Source organism: Cryptotermes secundus, unplaced genomic scaffold, assembly GCF_002891405.2.
Source record: "Cryptotermes secundus unplaced genomic scaffold, Csec_1.0 scaffold1228, whole genome shotgun sequence".
NCBI classification, from domain to species: domain Eukaryota; kingdom Metazoa; phylum Arthropoda; class Insecta; order Blattodea; family Kalotermitidae; genus Cryptotermes; species Cryptotermes secundus.
Window position 1 is genome coordinate 113331 of NW_019745102.1, and position 13347 is coordinate 126677.

Sequence of the window (13347 nt, forward strand, 5' to 3'; positions counted from 1 at the left end):
GTAACTGCAGTGAGGACCTCATATGTCACAGGACTTGTTTCTTTCAGGTATCTTCTGAAACCCCCCTGCCCCCCCCCCAAATGGAGGAGAAAGGACAGTGCTTCCGAAATATCTTAGATTGTATGAGGAGTGTTAATGTAAATGTTTTGTTGCAGAAGGTATATATGCATTCTTGTTTCAGTATTGAAAGTTGACAGGAAGATGTTGAAAGCAGAGAAGAAAGAACAGTGCTTCCGAGATATCTTAGATTGTATGAGGAGTGTTAATGTAAGTGTTCTGTTGCAGAAGGTACATATGCATTCTTGTTTCAGTATTGAAAGCTGACAGGAAGAGGTTAAAAGCAGAGAAGTACGACCTGCTGAACCAGATGAAGGAACTGTACGCAACGCTGGATGACAAGGAGAAAGAGCTGAGAGACTTCATCAGGAATTATGACAAAGTGAGCAAGATGTGTTACACTCGCATGATATTGGTACCGGCCCACAAAACTAGACGCCATCACACCCTTGGAACTTCAAATCCACATAGATCCCTGCCTGTTTTCTCAAACTCCTACAGTTCAAGCTAGATTATATAAAATAATAATTTGTCATTAATTTTGCATCTCTGTGAGAGTAACATAAATTATGGGCATTAGATCTGAGGTCCTTAGAGCAGTGAATTTGAATAAGACTGTCCTCTGGAACGTGATGCCATGTAGTTCGATAGAAGTCACTGGCATTTCAGAGGAATCTGTTTTCTCCATATTCAGGGTCAAAGAGTGAGCTTTGCTCTGCTTGCTGGACATACTCTTTGCCCTCATGATGAAGGCAATGCTGTTCTCCAAAATGTCGAATTTCTGGCTGGGGCACACAGCATCAGATCTTAGGAGATGTGCTCTTTGTATGTTATGAGTGTAGGAAAACAAAAATTACTGAAATATTGGGCCACTTTTGTATAATCTTTTAGGTATGTTTTTTGGACCTTATTTGACCACCTCTGTGGTCTAGTGGTCAGAGTTCCTGGCTACAGATTCAGAGGTCTGGGTTCGATTCCCGGCTCTACCAGATTTTCTGAGAAGTAGTGGGCCTGGAACGGGGTCCATTCAGCCTCGTGAGGATAGTTGAGGAAACAGCGGGTCCGGTCTAGAAAATCGAGATTAACGGCCGTGGGGATTCATTGCGCCGACCACATGACACCCTCTTATCTGCTAAAGCTGACACTAACTTCGCTGACAAGCGGCGGTCGCTTGGTCGGTACAGTTCGCATGCGGACTAGAACCGCAGAGTTTTTTTTTGGACCTTATTTTTTACAGAATTAAGGATGTGATTACCTTTGCCCTTGCAATGTACAGATAAACAGATAAACAATGTGGTATGCAGCATGTCACATTCATGTTCTTTCATTTTACTATATGATTTCTAAAAGACTAAATATTATAATGTTAGCCCATGGTACTACAGTTTGATGTATTATTTTGTATAGGTGTGAAACCTGAACTGTACTTTGAGAGAGAACCACAATAAGGAAATTGGATTTGAGGTTCTCCCAGCAGTGGCTGTGGAGAATTATGTATTCTGGAATACAATGCTGTGTAGCCCAGTGAAAATCAACTGACATTTCAAAGGGTTAAAGAGTAAGCCAATCAAGAAAACCAGCATAAAGCAGGCAGTTAGCCCTGAAGATGGAAGAAACATATTCCTCCAAAACGTCTTATGACTTTTACTGGACTACACAACATCATGTCCCAGAAGATGGAACCCTTCACAGTGAGGATGCTTGAGAATGAGAATATTTTAATTTAAAAGGGAAGGGATAACAAGAAGGTAGAGAAAAATTCATAAGGAGAAGCTTCATGTATGCACTTATTAACCAAGTATTGTTAGAGTGATCAAATCAAGGAGGATGAGATGGGCGAGACTTATAGCATGGATTAAGAAAATGAAAACTTTGCACAAATTGTATGCGGAGTACCTTAAAGGAAGAGTCACTTAAGAGACTTAGCCATAGATGGAAAGCCAGTATAAAAATTGACTGTAAAGAGGTAAGCTGTAAATGTCTGCACAGTATTCAGTTGACCTAGGGTTATAAGGTGGGCTTTTGTTATCATGGCAGAAAATTTTAGTTCCAATAAATTTGGTAATTTTTTAATCTCATGTGTGACTGTCAGTTTCGAAGAGAGATGCATTATAAGGGTGTTTCTTCATAGATCCGGGAACAAGATGCATCAATGCAGCAGCTCTCAACTGAGCGAGAAGAACGTGAGCGAGAGAGGTGGAGTTTGCTGCGTCATGCCCGGGATGAGGCCGAGAGAAGCCTTTCCCTTGCTGCACAGCTTGAGATAAAGGAGCAGCAGTTGCAGCAGCTTCAAGAACAGCTGCAAGAGGTCAGTGTCACTGTTAAACTGAATGGTGTGTCTGTGACTGCAGCCAAATTCTGTGTTATCGGGAGATGGTGCATTCAGTATACAGAAGTGTCTGTTTCATAGAGTCAAAGCATTCAGTATACAGAAGTGTCTGTTTCATAGAGTCAAACCTTCTGCTGCTTTGTGATTCTGCAAGTTTCTAGTTTTCTCTCATTATGCATGCCTTTTACAGCATTCTTTTTCCTTTCTTTCTTTCTTTCTTTCTTTCTTTCTTTCTTTCTTTCTTTCTTTCTTTCTTTCTTTCTTTCTTTCTTTCTTTCTTTCTTTCTTTCTTTCTTTCTTTCTTTCTTTCTTTCTTTCTTTCTTTCTTTCTTTCTTTCTTTCTTTCTTTCTTTCTTTCTTTCTTTCTTTCTTTCTTTCTTTCTTTCTTTCTTTCTTTCCTTCCTTCCTTCCAGAAGTTCAGTTGAAGTAGTGCAGTAAGTGGCTGTGGTTGTGTTTCATTGAGTTGCATTGTGCATTGTCTTGAAGTGCAGGAGCCCAGTTCAAGCACCCTAACAACATGTTTACGAAACAAGAACAACGCTCCTGGATAAACATTGAAGTTGCATGAGGTTGTAGTGCACAAAACTGTTATCAGAGACTGCGCGAAGCATATGGTGATGCTGCTTTGCCATATCGCACAGTGGCATGATGGGTGAAATTGTTCCGTGAAGGGAGGGATGCCATTCAGGACGACCCCATGTTGACAACCACACAATTCAACTTCTTGCTTCTTTGCTGGATGTTGATTGTCGATGGACTTTGCGGGAGTTAGCTGCTGAGGTAGGCGTATGTCACAAAACCGTGCTCCACATTCTTGGATACCGCAAAATTGCAGCGTGTTGGGTACCCCATACAATGTCTGAGTTGCAACAATGGCAACGTTGTGCAATTGCACAGGACTTGTTGGACCAGTACCAGAGAGGAGGCGAGGACTTCCTTGGAAGGATCGTCACTCTGGACGAAACTTGGGCTCACTCATACGAACCGCACTTGAAGCAACACTCAAATGAATGGAAGCATCCTGGCTCTCCTTGTCCAAAGAAAGTGCGCCCTACACAGAGCAATGTGAAGGCGATGTTCATTGTGGCATAAGACATTGATGGAGCGATAGTGCACCACACTGTACTTCAACAACAGACAGTAAACGCTGCCTACTACTGCAATTTCCTGCGTAATCATCTTCGTCCAGCACTCAGGAGAAAGAGACGACGCTTGTTGGCAATGAACCCCATCCTCCTTCATGACAATGCAAGGGCTCATACTGCTGATGCTGTCAAGGATCTCCTTCGCTGCTGGCGGTGGGAGATACTGTAACACCCGCCATACTCACCCCATATGAGTCCGTGCGATTATGATCTCTGCCAAAATGAAAGAACCACTACGAGGAACACGTTACAACACAAGAGAGGAGATTATTCGTGCTGTAGGGCGGTCACTGCTGGACATCAACAGAAGTGGACATGCTGATGGTGTACGACGCTTTCCACAAATTTAGCAGAAGGTGGTACACATGGGGGGCGATTATGGTGAAGGAATGTAAGTGTGTTTACCTCAGGTAATAAAGTCATTTCAAAACTATAGAGGTGTTGCCACTACTTTTTATCTGACCCTTGTATATAAACAAGATACTTTATGTGGTCGACTTCATGGTGCAGTCACTGTCATAGCCTGTGCAGCATCAAATGGAAGGGTGATAGACAAATGATGAATTGGAAAGGATTTGGAAGGAAACTGTCATTGTCTGCAGTACTGTCCCTATACATTTACCTTAAGAGTTGAAAGACAACTGTGGAAAATCTCAACCAGGATAGCTACAGCCCTGGCCAAAATTTGATCAAACACCTCCAGAGTATGAGTCAAGAGTTTTACCACTACACCAGCCTGCTCATTTTTATTTTTATGGACATTTCTTATTTTATATCTGCAGTGTTATGAAAGCTTACATTTTGAATCATCTATCCGAACATAACTTCCAGTGAAGTCCTCATTTAAGTTTCTTTGGTGAAGAGTAGAATTGGATACTAAGCTGAAGAAAATATTAAATGGAAGGGAAATTTAATACTGAAATTACAAATTTGGGTTTAATGAAATGGAATTTTAAATGGGAGAAAACATCAAGTGAAGGAACATTAAATAGATATTGATCATAGAATGTGTATCCGCCCTTACAAGAGGCAGCCTGCTTGGTATCCAAGTTACGGGGCACCATCTAAATAGAGACTGGGATGAGTTGCTTGGTAAAGTTGCAAACTCTGGTGCTTGGCCAGTGTGCGTGACATATCCGAAGGTGTCAGAAACTACCCTCTAGTTTACGTTAGTTGGCTGAATGCCTGGAACCCTCTGTCTCTTGCTTATCAACAGCCTGGATCAAGATTAATATGACACAAGTAACTTGTGCCCAGCGTGATCTGTTTTGCAACACAGATTTCGGCCCATGGCATCCTGTTAACAGAAACTTTATGCATTGCAAGGTTTAGAAATCTCCCATCTGATTGTAACTCCTCAGTGCTTTATGTTGCACGTTGAGAGCTCTCTTCACAAAGTATTGGCTGCCTCTGTGTTCTAGTGGTCAGAATCCCTGGCTACACATCTACAGGTCCTGGGTTCAGTTCCCGGTGCTACCAGATTTTCTGAGAAGTAGTGGGTCTGGAATGGGGTCCACTCAGCCTTGTGAGGATAAGTGAGGAGCTATTTCAAGGGAATAGCGGCTCTGGTCTAGAAAACCGAGATTAATGGCTGTGGGGATCTGTTGCGCAGACCATGCAACACCCTCTATCCACAAAAGTTGGCACTAACTTGTCCAACAAGTGACAGTTGCTTGGTCGGTATAGTTCGCTTGCAGACTAAAAGCCACAGATTTTTTTTTCTCTTCACACATTATAGTTCTTAAAATCTTGGAGTCTGTCCTTACATGGAGGTAATTCAATTTGCTGAATTTGAGGTTCTCATACCAGTTACTATGATGAGTACTATCTTTTAAAATTTGATGCTGTATAATCTGAGAGATAGGATCTGGGATAGCTCAGTTGGTATAGTGACTGAGAGGTCAGAGTTTGGGTCCTGGTAGAGTCAAGAATTTCCTCTTCATGTTGTCCAGTTTGGCTCTTGGGTCCACCCAACTTCCTGTCCAATGGGTACAGAGGGCACTTTCCCTGGGTGTAAAGTGGCTGGGATGTGAAACTGACCACTCACCTCCAGCTAGTGCCGAGGTCAAGAAAGTATGGATCTATACATCCACTCCCCATGGATGTTTACCAACATTTTGGAGGACCATACTGCCATGGTTGAAGAGAAAGCCAAAGAAGCAGCCAGCAAGGAGCATGCAAATGAACTTCTGTGAGACTAACTGCATGGTATCTCATCCAGTTGTTAGCAAGGAAACCGGCACAGTAAGGCCGCGCCATAGCTCAAGCGGTTAGTTGCTAGTTTCCCACCACGGTGGCCCAGGTTCGATCCTGGGTCTGGTCAAGTGGGATTTGTGGTGGACAAAGTGGTGCTGGGGCAGGTTTTTTCTGAGTACTTCGGTTTCCTCTGCCAATCTTCATTCCACCAATTGCTCCACAATCATCCTCACTTATCATCTGGGGCTGGTACAATAGGCCAGAAGTGGCTGCAGTACAAAGGACTTAGTCCCACCCCACTAGCATTAAAAAAAAAACCTTGCACATTACAAGATACTCCAGTTTGAAAGGGTTCTTGTGATCTGGCAGTTAGTGACAGAAATGTTATATTGTAAAGCCTGATAAAATGGTACTGATGTTTTGGAGAAATTTGGTGCCTCCATCTTCACTTCCTCTTGTATCCTACTGGTGGAGCCAGCAGGTTATTCTGAAAAATCTGTGCATTTCTACCAGATTGCACAGTGTCACATTTCAGGATACAGCAAACTTCAGTGACATGGGTCACAATGATTCTTGTACTTCAATTTTATTTGAACGGGACTGAAATAAACACATTTCACTATGCAAGCATTATTGCACCATAGTCTGCCATAATCTATTTAGTTTGCCCATTCTGTCTTGTGATTCTCCAATTTTTCTCCTTTATTCTGCCTTTTGTATGAATCCCTGTTAATATTTTATCTTTCGTATTCTTCATTCTGCCTTTAAAAGAACCCTTTAAACGGCTACTGTTTATCCTCATTTCCTTCTTCCTCCTTAGTTCACTCACTGCTGTCACTACTTTCACTCACTCTGCCGTAGAATAGGACCCTTTAAAAGGTCGGTATTCCTTCATCCTATCCCTAATTTATTCTATTATCCTCTCTCACCAACCCCTTCTCATTCCCCCTACCATTTCCTTTGAATCAACCCCTAGTAGCATTTTTTATTCACTCTAGACAGCTGGGATACGTCAGTCAATAAAGTAATGGGCTGCTAGCTGAATGGCTGGGGTGCGATTCCCTGTAGGAGTAAGATTTTCTCTTCTCCACATTATCCAGACCAGCTCTGGGCCCTCCCAATGGGCAGTGGGGAGTCTGTCCTTGGAGCTGAAATTGTCTGGTGTGAAACTGACCGTTCACCTCCATCCAGTGCCAAAGTCAAGAATGATGGACTGTAAATCTTCATGGCATTGTGTTTAGTTGATTAAGCAAAGGGACAGCTTCACCTTGCCCATTCACTCTGCACTTTTAAAGAGCGACCATTTCCTTACTCTGTTTTTCCTGACTTCCCAATACTTGCTTACTCTGACATGTTTTGGCCGTGCCATAGCTCAAGCAGTTATTTGCTGCCTTCTCACCGCGGCGGCCCGGGTTTGACCCCGGGTGTGGTCAAGTGGGATTTCTGGTGGAAAAAATAGCGCTGGGGCAGGTTTCCTCCGAGTACTTCGGTTTCCCCTGCCAATCTTCATTCCACTAATTGCTCCACAATCACCCTCACCTATCATCTGGGGCTGGTACAATAGGCCAGAAGTGGCTGCAGTGCAAGGTACTCAGTCCCACCCCACTAGCAGTAAAAAAAATACTCTGACATGTTTGCCCTCTATCCTTTCACCTGTCCATATATCTGAACCACCATTTTCCATGCAGTACTTATTCCTCTACCCTGAAGATGGAAGCAGCAGGAGCCGAATCATTGCTAACTTTCTGCCATACTACACAGCATCATATCACAGAAGACAGTAATCTTCACAGGCACGTCGGCAGCTGGCAGCCCAAGGTGGTGGTGGAGGCGGTGGCGGCTGTTTGTCAGACCAGGAGAGCCTTGCTTCCATGTCCATATCAGTGTCACGGGTCAATGGGTCATCATGTGGTCTGACGACTCCGACGTGTGGACTGCCAGGACACCCAGGGCTTTTGTCTGGTCACCATGGTTACAACAGCATGGGGCTGTTGCCAGGTGACAGGGGTAGTTGCAGCGCAGACTCGGGAGTTCGGGGCAGCTCGGACAGAGAGTCTGGAGGTGCCACTTCTGGTGGGGGCAATCTCTCAGATTCCACCACGGATGGTAAGCAGATACAAAGCTATTCCAACAGGAGTTAATGCAGGTTCTGGACCTCTTATCCAGCCCGGAGATGTCAGATATGATCAGAAATGTGGTTACTTTTGAAACTGGTAGATTGGCAGCAGTGACTCTATAATTTTCCTGTTGGCTGCTATGAATGAGACATTGCCTTCCTCAGTTCAGGCCTATCCTTTTTGTTGTATACTAGTTTCTTTGTGATTATTGTGGATGTTTACCCCCTTTCCTTTATAGACATGTCTAAGAGTCCAGTAGGAATTCCAGTGACCATGGGAAGGCTAAAAGAAAGTATTTCATACTGAATGTGTAAAAGAAGGAGTTAAATATGAAACTAGAGAGAGAGATTCTGCCATGATAGGATTAATTAAGTGAAGAGTTTGGGGTAGGTACATCAGCCATATAAATATAATTTTAAGAAACGTTACAAACGGTTACTTGGGGCACGTTGTAGCATAGTTGGTTGAGGCACTATACCACAAGCAAGAATGTCGTGGGTTTGATTTCTGATGAGGTCATGGGATTTTTCAGTTTACCTCATCCTTCCAGCCACACTATGGCCCTGAGCTGCCTCTTCTAGCTCCACTGTTCCTGCATTTAGGCACTGGGGGGACGCAGACAGCAAGGTGGTCTCATAAGCTTCCTTTTATTTTTTCAAAATAAGGAAAACAGGCTAAAAAACCACATCATGTTAATCTAGTACTGTTCCCAGGCTTCATAGCTCATGTTAGAGCAGTTTGTATCTATTGGAGGAATATCTTTCATATCGAGGTCGCAATTTCAGCAGACTTGTCACACATTTTTCACCAGTACAGATGAGAGGATGCTGATCTTAGTAATCAGTATTTACATCTGTGTATGTTCTGTAATAATAATAACAATCATTAATGCCATCAGGAATTTTTCCAGTGGGGAGCAGCCAGGTAATTTGCTTACTAACTTCTGTGTAGGCTGTTTGAATATATTATTAAGGATTGCTATAGAATTGTAGGTCTCTCAACAGAAAGCCAGATGGTGGACAAACTGTGTTCAAGATTTTCCCGTTATTACTTTCAAGTTAAAATGTTGCTGGGGGAGGAGGCAAATGCTGCCCCCCCCTTCCCACCAAGCTGCTTTTCTTTCATTAGTAAATAACATATAAGAAGTTTCTAAAAATTTCAGATGTATGGAAAAATTGCTTAAAATATTTCTTGAATGTACATAAAATAAGATAGATTTGACATGCTGCTGAATCCAGAAGTTGTTGTAACACTCAAAATTTTCAACCTTGTAATAAGAATCTGTATAAGGTTGAAATTTTTGCCACGTAGGTACTAAGTATGTTGGGATAATATGCACTTAACATAATTGGCTCAGAATGTGGTAAAATGCAAGTCTGTTATTAAAGCTTATTCCATTCATGATGTGAGTTATTCTGTGTAACATGGTGACCTTTGCATGAGCATAAACTTTATACAATTCAGTTTCCTTCACCAGGTTTCCACATGACTTGGAGAGTGTATGACATAAATTGTTGCCTTTTGGTCCCGCTGATTGTTTGGTCTGTTTGTAGGCACACCCACTATGACACTGGGAGGAAGCAATATTGAGATGGACTCAATATCTGTCCTCTCCTCCGTAACCGCACCACATATATACCAATGTAAGTGTTCAGGTGTGTCTTGACTCTCACAAGCACTGTCACTCACAGTATGGCCACTCACATGACACATCACATCATGACAGACAGCATGTCTCTTCTATATACACAAAGAACTAAGACTCATCTACAGAATTTTGGTGGGGAAGCACATAGAAAATTATGAGTATCATAGTCAAGTGAAGGACATAAGGTAACCATTGATACTACTAGGTTTCTTTTCTAGGGAATGTGGCGAGAAAGTACTCACACAAACTTATATTATTGCCATTTAAGACAGTTTTTACTGATTGCACTACAGCAGTGGCTCCCAGACTGGTCTGTACTGCCCCCTGGAGGTGGTGGGATTACCTTGGAGCATGCCAAAAGGCAGGGGGCTCTGGAGGTAGGCCCCTCTGAGTGTGTTGTTTGCTTATTTAAGACTGAAGTGACTTTAGACCAGACATGTGGAAACTGGTATCACTTCATCAAGCCCACCCATCCCAATAAGACTGTACTAACAGTGAAGTAGTCACTAAATGTGGTATCTTGTTTTATTACTGTTATCTCCCATAGTGGGTTGTGCAAACTGCTGTTCTGAAGATTGCTTATTATAGGGTAGGGCGGGGGCACTGGGGATTTGCTTGTGGCCTGAAAGCATTTGGAAACCACTGTCCTATAATATTCCGGATAGAAGAATATTTTTTTTTAATTGTACTTTTAGTATTAATATTTGGTATATTTCCTTGTCCTTCAATTTTCATTTCTTTCTAAAAATCCAGAGGAGAGGAATGCTGACTTGTCCCCTTCCCCCTCATGCAGATTGTGGTCATCTGTGTTGTGACACCGTATAGTCTTGTAGGTGGAAATTTTTGGAAATATGTTTCCATATGCAGCAGTGTGTGGTTGCGTTCAGGTTATGTAGTCAGGTTGGAGGGAATGTGGTCCAATGGGTCCATGTGCAGGGGAGATGGGACAGAACTCAGTCTGTGGTGATGATAATAGTGAGCAGGAAATGTAAGGAAAAATGACAAACTTTTTGGATGGTAGTATTACTGTCTCTGGAACGACAGGAAATTGTGAGCTAAAAAATCTACTTTTAATGATCACGGTAGTAGCATAGGAGAAATGTGAAATGTGGAGAAACAGTGCTGAGTCCTCTGAGAAGGGAGTGAGGTACTTGGCTTAGGAGGAAACCTCTTCCCTGTTTCCTTTTATTCCATTTTTCTTACTTTTCCTGTTTACCATTCCTGTTGGTCCAGACTAGGCTCTGTCTTGTCTCCCTATCCTGTACACCTGAATGACTACTTACAGCCTGAAGATGAGTATGCATTTTCCTCTGAAGCAGTGGATCCACCTACAAGGCTACATGTTGTCACACTCCAGAACAGCAATCTGAACAGTATTTGAACACTTTCAGTTACTGTAGTAGATTTCGAATTTGAAGAACAAAGTTTTTTAAGTAATATATAGAAATTCAGTTCCTACCTCACAGGAAACACAGGGCCCCCTCCATTATGGAGAACAGTTAGTTAATACTGTGTAGATATATAATCACTGTTTATTGTGAGAATCCCATGAAACATAATTACATTTCTGCGGGCATAAGGCAGGGTTTTTTAATGTTAATTTAGGTGGTACATAACCACTAAGCTTAAAGTGAGTAAGAACCACAGGGTTTAACAACACTTGTTTGATATCTGATGTTCCAGGATGACAGGTATTAAGATTACAGCCTTCTTGGTTGTGACACAGCGTAGTTTGGTAGATAGGTACCAACATTGTAGAGGATCGTATTAGAAGAGCCACCCTCACAGTATCACAAAAACTCTTTCTTACACTTTAGTGCTGGTATCTCTACGTTGTTGCTCTTGTGAATGTGCTGACACGTTCTTGCTCTGTCTGCATTCCAGGTGTAGCGTTGGTGATCTTATTTCTGTCTTATATATATTAGCTTCTATGTTTTTTGTTATGTGTATGTAGATTAATCTCAGCTGCTGTGACAAGCTGATGAATTGCGACCTCAGGTTCTCTTTCATGCATTTCAAGTGTGCTCTTTGTATATTCACGTAATAATACTATTCTCTTAATTTCTAATAGTCCTATATACCATTCTTGCACCCAAAACTGTAAGTTACGTTAATCTCACAGTGTGCTCTATTCTACATAAAGATCAGTACCTGAGAATGATCGATGAATTGATAGAAAAAAAAATGCTTACTTGGAACTTTGATTTTAACTCTCTCTTCCTCCATAGCATCATGTAATTTAAATGCAACTGTTTATTCATAATATATTATAAACTCCATTTTCATCAGCAGACAGTCTTATAATCTTTGATTTTATTCCAAAATATTCAGAATCACTGAAGTCAGTCAATCTATTTTGTATTTCTTAAGTACAGTGTATGCTCTGTAAGGTTCTTGGTATTTAGTAAATTAAAAGGTAAAGCTGTCCTGTGCTTAACTAAGTAAACACTATGTCATGGAGGCCTCTGGGGGAGTGGGTGTATAGATCTACGTTTTCTTGATCTCAACACCATTTGGATGTGAGTGGTCAGCTCCATGTCCCGGCCGCTTTTACCCCGAGGAAAGGATCACCAGTACCCATTCATTAGGTGCTCCCCAGAACTGGTCTGGATGAAAAGGTGAAGAGAAAATTGTTGACCCTACCAGAACTCAACCCCGACCCCTCTGTTGTCCAGCCCATAGCCTGTCACTATACTAACTGCGCTATCCTGGGTCTATTCTTGGTATATGGATTTTGTTTAATTTTATTTGTTTTAGCTTCAAGTGTTACTGTGCACACTGTCATTGTAAAGGAGACCTGTAAGTGCCAACTTCAATTTTTGCAATGTGAAGCTATCATTTGAGGTTTCCATAGCTGCTCTTCTTTCAAGGGTAAATAATATATATAAGAACTCTGTAAAATTTCATATTCCCTCCACATATTTCACGATTATGTAAGTCAGATAAAATGCTAAGAGATGACACATCCTGTCAGAGACAGATTTTTTTTTTTTAAAGGTCAGTATTTTCTATAGTTGGCAGTTGCAGATTTAAAAATGAAACAGATAGTCTCATATAATTTTTGGATAAAATTTATCAACCATAAAGGTTTCTGGAATTCCACTTTGTAAAGATTACCATTTTGGAAGTGGACTGCTCTCATGGAATGCAAATGGCAGAGTTCCTCATCTTTACATTGCTGCTTTGTGTCATAGTATCCTGACTGAAAAAAGAACAAGTTAGGGAATGTATACATAGCATAATACTGGCAAATTTCCACATTTAATTTAATTATCTTGAAAATTGTAAGGCTTAAGGACAAATGTAGCAATAAAGGTAAAGTTGTCCCTGTGCTTAACTAATTAAGCACTATGCCATGAAGGTGTATGGGGAGTGGATGTACAGATCCACGTTTTCTTGACCTCGCTACTAATTGGAGGTGAGTGGTCATCTTCATGGCCCGGCCGCTTTACCCTCGAGGGAAAGAGCTCCCAGTACCATTGATTAGGAGTTTGGGTGGACCCCAGAGCTGGCCTGAGCAATGTGGAGGAGAGAAAATTCTTGACCCTACTGGGACTCGAGCTCCAATCCCTTGGTCATCCAGTCCATGGCCAGTCTCTATACCAACTCCGCTATCCCTGCTGCCAAGGAAAATGTATTGAGCATAATATGTATGATTCTTTGTCCTCTAAAACTTTCATTCCAAACATTTTTGTCTCTGTTGGATATTTAGGGAATCATACAGGAATTATGTTCAAGATTCTGTAGAAACATATGTAGACTTTAATGTGAAATGTTTATTATCTTAATTTCATGCATCCTGCTGTGCTACAATATACAACTCTTTAATGAACCGTCCCAACACAGCAAATAGTA

The 13347-nt window shown here is 41.7% G+C and overlaps 1 protein-coding gene across 2 annotated transcripts in view; it reads left to right on the forward strand.

The window, feature by feature from the left end:
* Positions 1 to 13347, forward strand: part of LOC111875021 (platelet binding protein GspB) — a 187115-nt gene that overhangs the window by 97542 nt on the left and 76226 nt on the right. For both annotated transcript variants that reach the window (XM_033755689.1, XM_033755691.1), the window contains exons 6-9: positions 312 to 439; positions 2189 to 2365; positions 7521 to 7833; positions 9398 to 9487. In XM_033755689.1, the coding sequence (XP_033611580.1) occupies positions 312 to 439; positions 2189 to 2365; positions 7521 to 7833; positions 9398 to 9487 (708 nt within the window). The remainder of the gene's footprint in view (positions 1 to 311; positions 440 to 2188; positions 2366 to 7520; positions 7834 to 9397; positions 9488 to 13347) is intronic.